Source organism: Brachyhypopomus gauderio, chromosome 14, assembly GCF_052324685.1.
Source record: "Brachyhypopomus gauderio isolate BG-103 chromosome 14, BGAUD_0.2, whole genome shotgun sequence".
NCBI lineage: Eukaryota > Metazoa > Chordata > Actinopteri > Gymnotiformes > Hypopomidae > Brachyhypopomus > Brachyhypopomus gauderio.
Genome location: NC_135224.1, coordinates 8540501 through 8558884, shown reverse-complemented (window position 1 = coordinate 8558884; position 18384 = coordinate 8540501). Strand labels below are relative to the sequence as shown.

At 41.6% G+C, this 18384-nt stretch overlaps 1 protein-coding gene across 4 annotated transcripts; it reads right to left on the bottom strand.

Annotated features, from left to right (window-relative positions):
• Positions 1–810: 810 nt before the first annotated feature.
• On the bottom strand, positions 811–7662 carry LOC143475572 (lysine-specific demethylase 6B-like). Of its 4 annotated transcripts, none has more exons than XR_013121046.1 (8): positions 6288–7662; positions 6064–6132; positions 5672–5835; positions 5206–5324; positions 4778–4938; positions 4434–4615; positions 4132–4303; positions 811–2364 (listed from the first exon to the last, which is right to left on the bottom strand). XR_013121046.1 is itself a non-coding variant. In XM_076973448.1 (7 exons), exons 2-4 carry the CDS (start codon positions 6105–6107, stop codon positions 5305–5307), a joined length of 228 nt encoding a protein of 75 aa, XP_076829563.1. In that variant the 5' UTR covers positions 6108–6132; positions 6284–7662; the 3' UTR covers positions 811–2364; positions 4132–4615; positions 4778–4938; positions 5206–5304. The 4 variants fall into 4 exon arrangements, 2 of the variants coding, with proteins under 2 accessions (XP_076829563.1, XP_076829562.1); XR_013121047.1 differs by having other exon boundaries at positions 4496–4615; XM_076973448.1 differs by having other exon boundaries at positions 4132–4615; positions 6284–7662.
• Between the last annotated feature and the right edge of the window lie 10722 nt (positions 7663–18384).

Below are 18384 nucleotides of genomic sequence, written 5' to 3'. Positions count from 1 at the left end.
TATAGTGAGCAATTTTTTAAACAAGCCCGCGGCCGACTCATGACGTGGGTGACCCCTGGTTTATTCTATATTGACGGCAGCCTAACTTTTTGATTGGCAGCTAATTGAGAAATAGAACACGAGAGGGAGTGTGTTATCGTGAATATATGTACATGCCGTTACTTGACAACGCGTCCGCGGAGTGATACAGAGAACGAGAATAGGCCCTTTTCACAACAAAGTGGAAATACGTCACCGCCGGGTAAAACAAGTTCCGGTACTCGCAGAAGATAGTTGTTGTCAATTCACCTCAGCATGGAGCGTGTGTTTACTTCATCCCTGTCGTCGCTGCCGAGACTGAATTTTAAATATGTTTCCAGTATCGTTGGAGAACATTCAACAACGAACGGTTCCAAGTTAAATAGAGGCTACAAATTGTTTGTAGAATAATTTATTCACTTATACCAGGGTAAGCTAACACCAGCTAGCACTAGCTAGGTAACTAACTATTATTTAAGGTATAGCTGGTTCCATTAGTCATCCTACGGAGTGGTAAAACAGTCTATATTATTATGATATATTATAATATTACAGGTTCCTCTCATTCTTCAACACCTAAAATTATCTAAATGTGTTTATAAATATCTAGTGATAAGCTGCAGTGTTATTAAATGCTGATCAATAGAGATGATGGGTGGGCTAGGTTTGGTTTGTAAACTCAGCAAGGGGCTGGTTATGAGTTAAAGTTATACCTGATTCGAGTTGATAAATGGTTTTAAAATAGTCACTTTTATTATGGCTACTAGAAGGAAAGGACAACACCAAAAAAGCATTTAATATTAATGGTCATAGTCACACAAATTCACAAAGTATTTAAGACATGGCTGGCTCAGTTTGCTTACTGTGTAAACTCGCTAAAACTAAAGATTTTAAATAAATGACCATGAAAAGAAGAAATGATATATTGCAACAGGAAAAATAGATTTTTCTTTAGAAAAAGTAGTTCAAAGAGAACTCGGCACCTTCTATATCATGATTGTAACCAACATTTTCATTATATATAAAATAATTGATTCAAGCCTAAGACTAGAAATTAAAAAGGAAATGATACCATCAATCGAATGGGTAATTCGATTCACACTAAACCTCATTCCAGTAAAATGCAAGTATTTAGTTTGATGTGACACCTTCTCAATTTTTGGTTTGTGACAACCAACTGCAGATAAATTCTGTATAACATATGCCTCGGTTGGCATTGTAACTGTATTCTCACATAAATGATGTTTAAAACAAATTCAAGCACCACTAAATGTGTAGATTCTTTTAAAAAACAGCTCTGAATGCCCCTCCCCCACACAATACCAGGTAAAGGGCAGGGCGAATGGGGTCACAACCTGCAACGATGAGAAGCCTTTGCTGCTATTTTCAGTTACAAAAGTGGCTTTTTGCTCTCCTATACAAAAGATGTCTTTCTTAGACAAATTGCTTCTGCTCTGCAGTCTACAATCTACAAAAAGTGGAGCTATAATCATTAAGGAATTAATATATAGCCCAGTTCGAGAGTTTATGGGACAAATTTATCCTGAATCTCCTTAAAAAACAAAACTATACAGAGCAATAAGAATAATAGAAACCACAGACATCTCTGATAACCCTAAAAAAGACAAGGGAGAACATTTTATACACAATAAATAGAAGAAAGAAGTTAAATAAAACTGTACAACAAAAACAAGAGAATCAATCTGTATATTAAGCAAAAAGGTAAAACGTGACTCACTAAACAAATTCATGACAAATTGTATTCTCACAGAAATTAATGAAACCTTAATGGAAAAGACCCGATGCTTGTGTAAGAGATATTAAATGCTGGATGTCTCTAAACTTCCTCCAACTTAATGAGGACAAAACAGAAGTTCTCCTCCTGGGCCCTAAGGCCTCAAGAAGGAAATTCCAGATCTTAATGCTTAATTTACATTTACATTTATGGCATTTAGCAGACGCTCTTATCCAGAGCGACTTACAAAAGTGCTATGTAGTTGCTTGGAATCTCCAAGGTAGAATAGATAGTCCTGAACACAAGGTACTGGAAAAACCACTAGACGAAAGTCAAATGATACCTAACAATTATACCTGAATATACACATCCCCTGAGGAAAAAGACAGTAAACAATTCCTATAACCCAATTATGCACAATACCTGAGGAAAGAGACGATAAAGTACAATAGACAAAGCATAATTATGCAAAGTGCACTTGAAAGAGGTGGGTCTTCAGTCGGCGTCTGAAGACAGCAAGTGACTCTGATGTTCGGACACACAAGGGAAGTTCATTCCACTACCTTGGAGCCAGGACTGAGAAAAGTCTGGATGCTTGTCTCCCATGTGTCCTGGATGATGGAGGGTCAAGACGAGACATACTTGAGGCGCGGAGGGCTCTAGGTATGCATCTGGGTTTTACCATGGCCATCAAGTAAGGAGGAGCTGCTTAATCTTGCAGACTACCCCATTACACCTGGCACAGTAGCCAAAAACCTAGGTGTCATACTCGACCCTGACCTATCATTTGATAAATACATAGATAATACTACTAGGATAGCTTTTCTACATCTCCGCAACATTGCCAAGTTAAGAAATGCATTATCACAGGATGATGCAGAAAAATTGATGCACGCCTTTGTTAGCTCCAGATTAGATTACTGAAACTCACTACTGTCAGGATGTTCAAATAGGAATCTAAATAAACTTTAAATAGTTCAAAATGCCGCAGCCAGAGTTCTGACCAGAACTAGAAAATTTCAGCATATCAGACCAGTCCTATCAGCCCTGCATTGGCTCCCAGTTAAATTCCGTATTGATTTAAAAATTCTTTTATTAACTTATAAAGCACTGCACGGGCTTGCTCCTAAATACCTTCAGGAACTTATTTCCTATTATGAACCCCCACATCCACTAAGATCACAGGGTGCTGGTCTTTTTTCTTGTAAGGCCCCCCAGCTTTGGAACAACCTTCCAAAATGCGTCCAGGACTCTGACACAGTCACAATCTTTAAGTCTAGGTTAAAAACCCACTTATTTAGTTTAGCGTTTGATAATTAATATCCCCCCTTAGATAAAGGTACAGATACAGGGGTTCATAGACAAAGGGTTTTATGGTAGACTGTCCTGTCACTGCTCGTGGTCACTCAAGTTTGTTGACAGTGCAGTGGATGGATGCCAATGTTTCAGAATGCCCCCAAGTCTGTTACCTTCTGGTTCTGCTTTTTTTAGCTAGGCTGTAATAATTTAACTTAATGCCGGAGTTGCTGCCACACTACAGAAATGTTTATAATTTCACCTGTCCTATATATGTCCTCATACAGAGCTAATTTTCCCCGTTTAATTTTTTCCACATGGCTGCCCGCCTGCTTGAGGAATAATGAGATGAGGAGAGACAAGCGATCCATCCTGGGCCAACCACCTCCTAACCGGATGCTTACACCATGATAGACATTATTACATCTTTTTCCTTTTCTATATTTCTTTCTGTCTAAATTGTTGTTGTCATGGTGACCGGTGTCAGCCAGAGGAGGATGGGTTCCCCCCGAGTCTTGGTTCCTCTCAAGGTTTCTTCCTCATGCAAAAAAAAACTACGGAGTTTTTCCTTGCCACTGTCGCCCTTGGCTTGCTCACTGGGGGCTAGGACTTGGCACTTGTAAAACTGCTTTGTGACAACAACTGTTGTAAAAAGCGCTGTATAAATAAAATTTGAATGATTGATTGATTGATATTTACACATTTCAGTCTTCAACAAAGAAACAGAATGATCCAAAAGAAAGAAAATGGAGGAGGAAAAAAACAGATGCCATTTTTATATGTTTAACTGCCAGGACTATGACAGCACAAACTGCCTTTCATTGTAAGTCTCTCAGGGCCAATCAGAGGTTGGTATGTTGGGTTGCTGGGAGTAAACTGGGAGTCTTTTTTTACATATGCCGTGTCTCAATTATTTAATCTTACGCATCTCAAACAGAGTGTGAGCACTATGTGCGACTGTACATGTGCCCAGGGCATGATGAGTCTCCTAAGAGTGAAAGTAAGACTGCCTTACTGATTGTGTGTGAGCATATGTGGTGTGGTATGTGTGCGTGTGTGTGTATTCACGTGCGTGTCCTCACCAAGCTGAAGGAGTCATAGATGTTCATCAGGTCCTCTACGCGGTATTGTTCTAGTACCACTATGTTAAGAGAGGTTGGGGCTGCGCTCTCTGGCACAGTCCTCACAGTGCACCACGTACATCTTTTTGCTTCCGTTCTCACTCGTCACAAACAGCAGGTTGAAGACCTCCACCTTCACAATGGGGAAACATGCACACACAAGTTATAATATACGTTTGCCAAGTGAAATGATGGACATTTTCACAGGACTGTTGTGAACTTGAAGGTTCTGCATGAGCTTGGATGAAGTGTCTTGGACAGACCAGGCCAGGCAGTGAGGGATGTAACGTGATGAGCAGGGTTCTCTGGAGCACTCATAACACACTCATTATAATCGTATGCTGGCTCATCTTTCACTCTGCTCTGGTAGGAGATCTTCTTCCCTTCTGCTACAAGCTGGTCTCACACAACCTGAATGTGTTTCATAGACTGCAGGAGACAGTGCCTGAGTGCAAGACAAGCGAGAGAAGGCAGTTACCATTTACACTACAGTACACTTCTGCTAAAATACTTCAAACGCCAACACTGAACATATTTGTGGAAGGCAAGGTCTCTATTTGAATGTGTGCAAAGTCTTTATATAGCAATAACAGTGCCCTGGCACTACCTCAGGTAGTTGTACTCAATTATCTTAAGCGTCAACGGTGGGGTCAGAAATTTTGACTGTGCGAGCCATGTTCCAGGACACGTGGATCATCGGAACGATGGACTTCACTTTCTTCACCTCATTCCATTCAAACCTTTCCAGAGCCAACTGGTACTGGTATGCTGAAAACACAACATAAATACAATCAAAACACTGCAGAAAAACCAGCACTTCAATATGGATTGAATTCGGACAGTATTAAAGCTAGATTTGTCATCATTTAATACCGTGTGTGTACTGTAAATGGCTGTGTCAGTGTGAATTTCTGTGAATCCCCCACCCCTCCCCATTGAGCATTTTGCCACTTGGTGGGTAATTACCATTAAGCGGTCCCACATTCCATGCAATATTATTGCACTAGCCCACTGCCTGCACCCAATGCACTGTACCTGCATTGATCCACACCAAATCTCCAGGTTTCTGGATGAAGCGGTACACTGGGATATTGGAGCAGTACAGATCCTCCAACACAGGCCACCATGAGACAGTTAGGTAGTCCTCCCCATGCCTGGATGAGATCAGGAAGGTATGGTTAAACAGGCATATTTCAACTGGTGCAAACCTCAAACACCCGACAATCTACGCACATTTTATACCAAATATCTTTTTTTTTTGCCACAAATATGGAAGCCCATGTACAGACTTACAGAATATTTAAAATCAAAATAATAATCTTCTGAAATGTTCATCTTAAATCATCCAAGACTGAGAGTGGTAAATGCAGTTTAACCTTACACAGATTTAATCAAGCAAAAAATGTCTCTTCTCACAAAAATCGCTGATGGCCTGCCAGAGTAACACATTTAGGCAGATTCCATATTAATACAACCATAATAGTGATTTAGTGAGGGTTACACTGAGGGTGCAGATCTGGTGTGCGACTGCCTGGGACCTTCATGTAGAGCTGCACACTGTTCATGCCCAGGATGGTATGGCCTACGTGACTCAGCATGTTGCCACTAGAGGACACACCCATGAATGCTGGCAACTTCTGTAGCTCCTGGAGCTGAGGTTTCCACCTGCACACACAAAGCCAAGAGTTGACAAACATATTTAAAAAATCACTTCATTGTCTACATATGGTAATTAAGATAAGTTGTGTCGTTTCACACATAATCCTATTTTTGATGCAAGATAAAGTATTTACAAAATAAAAGCACAGGGGATGTACAACAATCTTAATGCATCTGGCACAAAATCAGAGGGCAGCAAGACAATCATATGGAAGCTTCTAGAAAAACTGTTACCTTTTTGGATCAGAGAGGTCAATGTTGGGGCCGAATTTGATCATTTTCCCAGCAGGTTTCTGCTCTGAGCTAGTAATAGAGGCACACAGAGGGGTATTAAATTAAACTGATCGTGAAAGATCTTGGCTTTAGTTGCCCATAGATAGCCTTCAAAGAAGCAGATCAATAGAATAATCAGGCGTGTTACTTAGTGTGTTAAGAGTCTACGGTGCATATACACCTACACACAACAGCATTGGGGATGGAGGGGTAGGAATGCCTTCTGTCATCAGGTGAGGGGGTACACCGGTCGCCCTCAGGTCCCTTGTGTCCAAATACCACACTTTGGTCATAGCGTTTCCTGATAGGAGCGCTGAGTTCGTGTCGGAGAGAGATTAGGCAGGGCTCGAAGGATACATTTTAAATCCCGAAGGGTATGTTTATTCACAGCACACGTGAAAAAAGAAAAGAAAAACTTTAAAAAAGAGAAAACAAATGAAAGTTAAAACAGAGATTCAACTGCACTATAGCACGTTAAAGCAACCTCTCTGTTACCGACTTACTGCAGCCAGTAAGGAAATGGGATTTTAATGTCCCAATAACGACTCACCCCGCAAGTTTCCCCACACACGCTAGAGACCAAAAAAATTAAAAATAAAATAAAAATAAACAAAAAAAACCACCCTCTCTGCACTCTGTCCCTATAAACCCATATCCCCGCCCTCTGTCTAATTGGGCCAAACCAATTACTGACTGGGGTGCGTTCACAGAAATGTGCAATAAAATAACTAACACGTATGACAAATAATAACACATACACAACATAGGTACCTTCAAACAATATTTACATGGATATCCCTTTGTATCTTTTACCTTTGTGTTTTCTTTTCCCAGGATGCTTAAGCTGCCCCCCCCCTCTATGCTGTATGACCATGGACTCTTCTGGCCTATATAAAGGAAGCCCTGAGAGGCACCCGCACTCCCTTGCATTTCCCAACACAGGTAAGTATACATTTCCCAAGTGCACAATTCACAAAGCACAAAGGAGGGGGGTGAGCCTTGGGGTTTCGGGGCCCGGCTTGGTGCTCCGGTGTGGCGGTTGGCCCGCTCCCCTGGGCGGTTGTGGTCCGGGGCGGCTCGAGGCTCCTCGCCGGAAGGGCGGCCCAGTCGGGTGGTGGGTGGCACTGAGGCCTAGCTGCTGGCCCGTGGTGGGGGCATCCTGGGGGGACTCTGTTACCTCTGGTTCTCCTGGTCCTGCGCTCCGCGGTGGGGGGGAGCTGTTCAGGGTCTCCCTCTCCCGCCCCCTGGGGCGGGGATGCAGGGGTCACTGGGAAGTGTGGCCCTGGGACTCCACTGCTCCTGGGGGGGGTGTTGGTTTCCCAGGTCTTTCTCTGCCTGCCTCTGCCCTCTGGAGGAATGTTGTCGCAACTTTCTACCCTTGCTGGCAAGTACATTCCATACATTTATCCTATGTTGCACATAAACACACACACATACATCACAGTCATTTGTACTACAGGCACGTGCAGAGGGGGGGGTGGAGGGTGCTGGAGCACCTGCCCCTTTGGCCCTTTCTGCCCAAAGTGCCCTTTTGTCAATTTTTGTATGTGTGAAAGTCTGTCTGTGTGGCATAATAATAATAATAATAATAATGATAATAATAATCACCATTCACATGTGAATCACGTTGATTCACATTGACCCTTACGTGCCCTCCTGACTTTACGTGACGTCAGCACGTGACCTAGGCGCTACTAAGCTGCTAACTAGATACGGAGAAAGAACAGCTAACGGTCCGGTAGGTAGGTTTTGCCGTGGTATTTGTTTGTGCACGCCACATTGTTTTCTTGCAAGATAACTGACAAAGTTAGTGAAGTTAGCAGCATTCTGTGTGTGTGAGACTCTACACACACTCTCACGAGTTACAGTGTGCCTGTCACTGTGTGTGTATATGTATGTTGCCAGGTTCGCGGTTTTACCGCCAAATTGGGCTTGTTTGAAAAGTCAGTCGCGGGTGAAAATTCAGGAATGGCGGGGTGCGTTTTATTACCGGACTACTTTAAAAATTACCACGACCGCCAAAAAACAAAAAAAGTGTCTGTTGTCTGCTGAGAGAGAGACACACACACACACACAGTTGCAGTGTTTTTCCTACATGTATATTTCTAAAGGCAATGAGGCATATGCTATTTGACTAAAACTCTGCCATGTACATGCCTATTTACATAATTTTGGACTATATTAGTATAAATACAACAACAATAATAATTAATTTGAAGAATTTAAATTGTGATTGTGACCTCATTAAACAAATCAGAATGTGTTTTAACACTTGTATACAGACAAATTAAATATGCATGAATATAAAATATGTGACATTTATAACCTTGCTGTCTTGCACAAAGTGGATAAAGCACAAATACATTTACTGGCAATTGAAAAGGATATTCCAATCAACTACAGTGAAGTCATTGACATATTTCGGAGCATGGGCAACAGGAAGTTGCTGTTATAACTGAAACAAAAAAATACTACTTTGTTACATGCACAGAGAGACAGACAGACAGACACGCACGCACGCACACACACACACACCCCCTTCCTCTATTCTCTTTCTCCCATTAAAAATGTTAAGTTTATACATGAGTTTATGAGTATCAATTAATAAAAACAGGATGGAACATTACATGTTGAAGTCATGTTTGTGTCAAAACAAATGGTTGCATTTGTTTTTTAGAAACCAAAACTACAGCTGTGAAATTAAAATAAAGAGGTGTAAGAATTGTTCCATTTTTGTCCAAGGACTCCAGGAAGAGAAGCCACAGTTAAACAGTCCAGTGTCTAATGGGGATCTGAATTCAACTTAATACATTATCTTTCTATGTCCTAAATTAATGCAGAGCTTGAATTATAGCTTAGTGGATATAGGCTGTACCTCCACCCCTCTTTTATTCTTGTCCTCCCATTAATGTTCCCCTTTCTTTTTACGAATGTGCAACTTGATCTGTTTAGTTCAGTCAGCCTGCTGTATCCTTTCTCAGCACAGAATCTCCTACAAACAATCAGCCGTATGGCAGGTCACAGTGCGCCATGTTTAATCTTAGTTATCTTTGCATCTTATCATGATCACATAACACTTATTTTAATCAGCCACTATCTCTCCCATGCTCTTTTTAGTCACTTCAATATCAGAACAATACAGCGTCTCCACCAACCCCCTCAACAGTAGCTGTTCAATGTACTCAATCAGGTAAATATAGACTATAGATATAGACTACTTTTGCCCTCTATCAAAGATATGAGATGTGGACAATAATATGGTATGTTGTGATTCCATGTTATATTATTTATGAATAAGGGTTGCTACAAATCAAACTGTTATATTTCAAGGTATGTTTCTGTATGGTGTTTCAAATTTGTGCTCCATGTGCCCCTTTTTCACTTTGAGCACCTGCCCCTCCAAAGGTCTCTGCACGGCCCTGTTGTACTATATGTCTTGGGTACACTTTCTGCTCTTCTTTGCAGTGGTCATTTGAGCTGGTTGTTTTTTTTTTCCTGCCCTTCTGTCTTTTACCTTTTTTTTTTCTATCCCCCTCTTTTCTTTTCCCCACTTTTCTATATGTGACCAACCGACCCAGGGACACACAAAATATTTTTTATATACAAGACTTTCTGCCCTGTATGACGGCTATGAGTTCCTTCAACAAGATAAGGTGAACTAGCTATGGCTATCCGTCCATACGTTGAGTAAATACAGAGGCTACAACTTAAGCACGCCAGCTGTGCGCACGCGCAATATTGCAGAGTACCAAGCCGGCGTGTTGACGTTTCCTCTTAGCTGGACGCACGTTTCTGCATGCTGGGGGGTTTTTGGCGGAGGGAAGAGGAGAGGAGAGCAGGGGAGGGGAGGGGAGGGGGGGGACAGATAGAGCAATAGAGAGGTAAGAATAATTTTTTAAAACCTCAGTGACGCAAGTAGACAGAAGGAGCAAAGATGAAAGTCAACAATTGTGAGCAGAGAAAAAGCTTACAGCACCTGGTATTCCCAGACACTTTCCCTTCCAAGTCCCCATTTCAGCGCTCAACACACCAATCATTGAGCGGCACCGTGCTCAACTTTTTTGTATAGCCACATATTGGAACATATATAGCCACATTTTGTATAGCCACATATTGGAAAGATGAATACATATTTGTTTATATTGTATGTTATGTTTTGTTAGGGTAAAATGGAGAAGGTTCACGAGTGCACTGTTTGCAACAAGACTTTCACTGAGAAGTCTAACCTCACTAGGCACACGAAGCTTCATGTTCCAAAAGGGAATGAGTGTAAAGTGTGTGGTAAAAGCTTCACAGAGCAGCCCAGAAGACAAAGTTTGGGTGGATGAGGTACCCTCAGGCAACAAAGGTGACAGAGGATAGTCTGTTGTATCTGTTATATCTCCTCGTCTGTTGTATCTCCTCATCAAAATGCTCAAAAATAGGCCAACAACTAGTCACTTCTCCTCTCCCAGTAAAATAACTTCCTCCATAAAGGGACAGTACAAGAGGATCGTTGACAGGGTTAGAGACGAGCCAGTGCTCTTCACTCTCTCCATTCCTCTGCCCAATCTGAATGCCAGATCCATTTCAAATTTCATATCGAGAGAAGAGAAGAACGCCAACTACATGGCTACAGTAACACCAACAGCAAAGCCTCACCGGAGAGTACTTTCAAACGAGCAAATACCAGCACCTCCAACTCTGCCAACATCTCTTCCACCACCAGGACCACTACCACTACCAGGACACTCATCATGTTGCTGGTAAAAGGCGTGGTGAGAAGCGGAGGTAAGAAGCACTTAATTTCACATGCTAAAAAGATGGAAATATAAAGCACTTGTGTGTGTGGACATAAATCATACTGACACTTATCACATGCATGTTAATATTTTGCAGGTTAGTTGATGCAAACCCAGAGCTGGTGAACCGGCCTAAGCATGCTGCGACCACACCCATACCGCCCAGAGTGTCTGGAGCACCCGTATTCCTGGTGGTTCCTGCACAACCACAGGCTACCTTCATGCTACCTATGCCATCATGCAGTGAAGGTGGCATTCGCATTGTTCTTGTAGCGCCACCCTCTGCGCTGTCCTCCAGACCCAGAAAACCTCATAAATCCACGAGACCATGTGGGGCCTGCAAATTACACCAATGTGGTGGGCAGCATAAGAGGTACACACCGCCCATGAACTCTGTTGCTGGAAGCAGCCAGAAAATATTCACCTACTGCCCGGCGACTTGGAAATCAACCACTTCTGGTTTTGAGGGTGTTGTGTATGAAAGCTTTGAACACTTCAAAAATATGGTTGACGAGGAATTATTAAAGAGGAAGGTAAATTAGAAAGCAACACTTATTATACCTGTTAATGGCATTAATAAAAAAAAATTATTGTTACTACTCTTGGTGTTTGTAAATCTGTTATTTCCAGTATTAACATTTATAAGGGTATAGGAGGTTGCTGATCTTTAATTTGTTGTATGCAATAATGATTTTTCAGCTTCTTAATTAACACAACATATGCCTAATAATAAAGGTAATATCACAGGTGAAGAGGACAGAATATCTAAGTGGAAAAGGCTCTTAAATATAAAATCAATTATTTATTATATCAATTATTATATTTTAAAAAAGAATTCTGGAATTATGTGCAAAGTGCCACAAACGCACCTCTCACAGGTAAAAACCCACATAGACACACACAGTCATGTATCAGAGTTTTTCCAATGTTTAATATGAACAGAATGGTTCTTATACCACACACACACACACACACACACACACACACACACGTTCTGCTGAGGCAATTGGCCACAATCTGCCAGCTTTGCCAGGAAGGCATAAAAACAAAAATAGGACAGTTGGATAACATGATTAAATACATGGAGACATAATACATGATAAAATGGATTATCTTACATGCCATATTCATATTCACTGTTTCGGTAAGTAAATATATAAATGAAACATCACTGGCTTGTTCCTTAGAGACAATATTTTTGGAATTTTTTTACCTAAATATTCCAATATAAAAATTTCTACATCTGAAACGTATGTAAATGAGCACGATATAACAGACTTTGTATATGAAAACAAATTTTAAATATCTCATAAAATAGCTTTGTGTAGTCTGAAGGTTACGTAGTATTACAGAGAAGTAGCACTGCAGCATCCATTGAATTTTGACTGCTATATACACTTGGAGATTCCTCCAAACTCCCGGAAGATTGATCATGATCAGATTGAGCGATAGGGACTTGGGAGGGAGTCATTGGCCATTCCCATGCGTTCTCCCATCCAAGTACTAACCAGGCTCGACCCTGCTTAGCTTCCGAGATCAGACGAGATCGGGCGTTCTCAGGGTGGTATGGCCATAAGCGAGAGATGAGGTTTAAAATGGCCCTTTTATACAAGACGCTCACAAAGTGATTACACAGAGGACAAACCTTCAAGTCGTTCACGAAATGATCAAATTGCGTCCTAGGAAATGCCTTTGCTGTTTTTCATTTGCCCTAACCTGTTACTTTCAGCAATGTGGCAAGTGCTTATTTAGCTGTGTAGCTGGATAACAGAGTAACTGAATTACTGCAAAAATCATATAAAGTTTTTTTTTTTCAGAGGAATAATTATGCAACGCATTTATAAGTATACGGCTGTATGGCTAGGTGAACTATGGCGAGTTCCTTCAACAAGGTGGAACTAGCTATGGCTATCCGTCCATACGTTGAGTAAATAAGTGGGGGGGTGTGTGTAGGTGACAACGACAATTGCGACGACATCTCACTCAAGCGAGAGTCTACGGTCGCCCGGGTTTCTGACTGTAGACTACCAATAGAATGCCGTGGTTTCACCGTAGACTACCAATCGTTACCGAGTCGAACGTAGGATCCCAATCACGAAGCGGAGGGCGGGCTGAGTCGACTGTAGACAATGGAGCCTCCGGATTCGCCGAGAGTCTACAGTCGCTGAGGGACTACGACTGTAGACTACCAATCGGATCGCTGATCTCCATTGCCTACTGCAATTTCAAGTCTGACAGGCAAACAAACGATAACTGTCCTGTTACTTCAGATACGAACACTGAGAGCAACGTTATTGTAAGTATCAGTGAAACAAATAAAATTAAACTAAATGAACAACAAAATGTCAGCAGATGATGGTGTATATTTTGTGGCTTTGTTCTGTGTGTTAGCTAGCTATGTATACCAAGGTCCTGCCAAACCTGTGTTGTGGATTTTGTTAAGCAAGTCAAAAACTGGAGATGGCTAGCTAGTTAGCGATGCATCATTCTTTCTGTATTTTATATTTAATATTTTGTTCTTTATTGGGTCTTCGGAACATGACTGCAAACTTTTCCCCACAGATTTGCAGCTTTCATATACCATCAGGTTGTCCAAGGTCCTAAGGTAGACAAAAAATTTACATTCCTGCATGTTACTGCATTAAACAATAGCATATTGTTCGTGTATATCACGTGTATTAATTATTTTTCAATTATTCCAAGTGCTGTTTACATTAAGTTGTATGTTTCAGGCTACTTTTAATGTCATACATTTAAAATGTGTGAAAGACCTATGATATACCTATTTAAAGTGGGTATTTTTTTTTAAGTACTTTTCTGAATTTCAAGTAGGCCAATTGATTGCATCATAAAAAAGAAAGCCCTATTTAAAGCTCATCTAGACTCTCAGATAAGTGTTTTGAGCTAATAAGAGGTATGGGCCCTTGCAAAGAGCACACAGTACACAGAGTACTCATTTATTATATACATTTTGAAGATTCAGAGGAGGAGGTTGTTCAGCCTGGCCCGCCAGACCCATGTGAGGATGACGAGGCGTACCAGAGTGACACGGAGGCAGAAGGCCAAGACGTGTTAGTTGCTTTCCCTGCTCACATTACGATTACCACTGATGAGTCCACTATAATCCACCCTGCAGCCTTTGTGAGTAGTTTTGCATTTAATTATTTTCGGTTTGCCTACAATTTGATTGGCGGTAACATGACAATTGTGGGTTTTTTGTTTTGCTTTGTTTATCATAGGAGGATGCATGCAGTGTTAATCCATTGCCAGGTTTCAAGCAGCTGGAGACATTCTGCTCGCTGCTGGTGGAGATTGGTCTGAGTGAGGGCAAACTGAGTTTGACAACAGAGAAATTAAACAAACTCATTGAAGCCTGGAACACTGTGGAGGAACACGACAAACCACATCAGAAGTTTAACCAACTGTACAGAACGCACTGGGGCAACGCGCTCTATTACCGCACTAAAAGGGATGATCTTGTTGACGCTGCCGTGATTCAGAGAGTCAAGATGGCTAAACATTATGCACCAGCTCAACAAGACATCAGTGCTCAACACAACAGGCTGATGTACACCCTAGTTAAGCTTTTCTGGTTGAGTACTCCAGAGAGTGCATGTCCTGGACCCGAAAAGAATGTCATTGCAAAAGCCTACGAACAAATACAGCATTGCATACTTGTAAAGGATCCGGTCTTGAGCAAGATGGGTGTACCGTTACCGAAAATTAACATCAAGACCATCAGAGACTTCATCCGTTGCCAAGAGAGACTCGTAAATCTCCACACAACAAAAATGCCATGCAACATATATATATATAAAAACATGTCCATCTCATCAGAGGACCTACCTCCTGCCCCACATCAGCCTTCAGTCCTCCCTCCAGCGGACTACTCACAGATCGAGTACATCCACACTCCGAGCAGAGCAGGGACCAAGGTACTCAAACAAAGAACAGACGCCATGTTGCCAATTGAGAAGACAAAATTTCAAAGACTTCTTCAGCCTGCCTCGGTACCTCCTTGGCCAGCATGTGTGAGACAGTCTGGCAGAACTACAATGAGAACCACAGTCACGTCAACCATCACCAGACCCGTACCGACTGTAACTTCTGCGACTGCTCCAGATCCGACTCGAGTCTCTTCACCCGCCTTGGCACCCGTTACAACGATCACCAGCCAACCTTGCCCTGCGGACAGTGCTGCAACTTTCTTGCCGTGGTCAAGAGGCACACTTTATAAAAGAAAATTTGCAGACAATCTCACTGCGGTTGGGGGCAAGGTATCACGTATTCAAAACCTGCCCATTTGCAAGCTTTGCAACCAAACAATTCAGGGACACAAAAAGTACAAAAAGAAACGTTTTGGTCCCGTCAAAATGATGTCGGCCTCGAAAAGACTTGAAAATAGAGTGTACGGTAGTTATGAGGAATTTACCAGAATTGTAGATGAAACCGAGTAGGGCCCCAGACCCACAAGTGCTTGGTCTGTAAAACTGTATCTGTTTTTTGGTTTTGGATTTATATATTGTATACATGTTATAAATATTGTATATAGTTGTAAACTTCGTATACAAGTAGAATATATCATGACATAGTTGAAAATGTGTAACTAGCCCTTTTTATGTTAATTAATATCAGGTCACATGTAGGTCAAATGCTTTATTTGCCAATCGCATGTTGTTCCAGCAATTGAGTCCAGTGTAAAGATTTACATGCACGTACAAAAAGAAAGTATGGAATAACATGCAGCTGGACTAAAGTAGTCATATTAACATTTCAGAAAACACAACAAAACAAAAACGGTAGCAACAACATATAAAACTCAGTTTCAAAAATATAACTTATATTAATAGTGCATATTAAATTAAATATAAATTAAATATTAATTTATATCAAGGTGCACGTCATTACAAGACAAATGTGGATGTGGAAGATAAATACCGCTACTGCCCAGTCTTATTAACAAGCACATTAAACATACCATAACACACAAACAAACTATAATATACACCCCCGTTAAGATGAACAAGAATCTGGACATCATTCTCTGAATAACCATTTAAATACACATTTACTTCATTGATGGGGAACCTGAGCCTATCAGACCACCGCTCAATAAATTAGAAAACGCCCTTCACACTCTGTAGACTTTAAAACAAATCATATTGCAAGAAAATTGCACTTCGGTATGGCTGAACCCCCGTAGTGTGTTAAGAGTCTACGGTGGTGCAAAAGTCTACAGTGACCGTCAAGCGGGTCAAGTGGGCTTCTGACTGTTGACTACCAATTGCATCCCGCGGTTTTACTGTAGACTACCAATCATTGACCAAGTCAAACATAGACTAACAAATCACGACACGGTTGGCAGACTGAGGCGACTGTAGACAATCAAGCCTCCTGATTGGTGGAAAGTCTACAGTCGCTGAGGCATTATGGCTGTAGAAGGCCAGATTGCTCATCTCAAATGCACACTTTGGTTTACTGTAAGAATACTGTCAAAACATCGATACCAATCTGTTTTTGTAAGTATCAATGAAAAAAAAACCCAATTAAATTAAGTTAAACTAGTTAAAAAAAAACGAATACAAGTAAATATGACATACCCAGTCACTGTCGAACCTGTGTTCTGGATTTTGATAGGCAAGACAAAAATCAAGAAAACTGTACATAGCGAGCTAATCTGTCGTTATTTCAGTTTTGAAGAATTCATATTTTGTTTAGTGTGACGGGCAGGGTGAGCGAAATAAAATGAAAACGATCACGCCAAGTCTCAGGGAAAAAAATAAAGGCAAAACGGATAGGAAGAAATACAGGATTGGGAAAACTTGAGATGAATCAGGAAGCGACGCAGGAGATAGATACTCGAATAAGTAAAGAGAAAGCATAACAGGGAGAGGTGGCGAGACACCATTAAACGAGAAGCAACCACAGAGAAAACAGGGACCTGGCTGTGTACGGTTACGCCGGTGGAACTGCATCCGAGCCAGCCCTGAGAGCTTGCAAAATGAAGCTAAAGAATTTTGGTAACACAACAAAAAGCATTTTATTTTACCAAAGCACATTATTTTTGTTAATTAAAAGTGAATGACACTATTTTCTGTGTTTGTCATTCTGTCTTGTAAAGCCTTTCTATTGCAAAGCCAGTCAAATCGTTTTTTGAATAGAAAATCGTTTTGAATCGAAAATCAATTTTGAATCAAATCGTGGCCCCCAAAATCGGAATCGAATCGTGAGATAGTAAACGATTCCCACCCCTAGGGAAGACGCCCTGGTCCTCGCCGTGCCACACGCGCACACACACGTGCACACACACGGCAGAGCTCTTATGTGTAGGGGGCCGCCGTACCGTGACATCCAGTACTGGGTCATCGGAACACGATGACACTTTCCCCACGGTTACTGTAGACCAGCGGTGGCCAACTCTTCATAGACCAAAAGCCACTTTCTTACTGTGTTACGGCAAAGAGCCACATCATACATGGGCGAGAGTAGATTGTTGAGCAGGGGGGGTTGGCGAGTGTAATTTGATGAGCGGGGGGGTGGTGAGTGTAAATTAGCTGTGAAGACGGTCAAATTAGTGTTATCCACTACGCCGGTTTTAAAAGTATTAGCGGCTCGCTAGGCTTGTAAACAAACCGCGCACCACGAAAATGTAGCAGTGTGTCGCCCCATTTGTGCAGGTGAGCCCGCGGACCGGCTGGGAAGCCGCATGAAACCAGGCAAAGAGCCGCATGCCGCTCGCGAGCCGTGGGTTGGCCACCCCTGCTGTAGACCGTCACTGTGACCGGTCTAACATCACTCTTGCAGAAGTGACCTGCAGGTGACTGTGAAGTTGATAAAACTTCAATAAACGAATAGTTGTTTTTCTTCTTGTGGCGTTACTATATCAGTTTAAGAAAACACACGTGAAGATGGAGACCCCTGTAATCCGTGTCGTCAATCCAGCTGCGCCTGTAAACCGTCAACAGGCTGTACTCATTGCGACCAAAGAGGCCTGTAACTATCGGGGGAAAAAGGACGCATGTATGGTTATGCGGATGGTCTTGTATGTGTATGGGCATGTTTATGAATGTATTGAGAAGGAAGGTATTGATGTTCTTAATTTTGTTGTATGAAAACATTAAAATGTTAAATTTTGTACATTATGGTGCATTGTTGCTTTGAAGCAACAACCTTAAAAATAAATACATAAAATAAATAAAAAAGTTTTTTTGCAACTGATATCCTATCATCATATCCTAGTAATGATAATGATGAACATTATTCCAGCATACTTGACAAGCACAGTTCAGAGGTGACAGCCCCACATAGAAAGGGAGAGATGAACCAGTGGGTGAAAGACTACCTCACCGAATATGCAGAGACCTTCCCACAGATCTCCATTCTTCTTGAGGCCAACATTGACAGGCGTATCTACGGTCAGAAGGGGTTTGAGGATCACACCTTTGAAGAGATGTGGGAACGCTACAGTCAGTACCTCATCCGAAAGGACAGACCAGAGCAG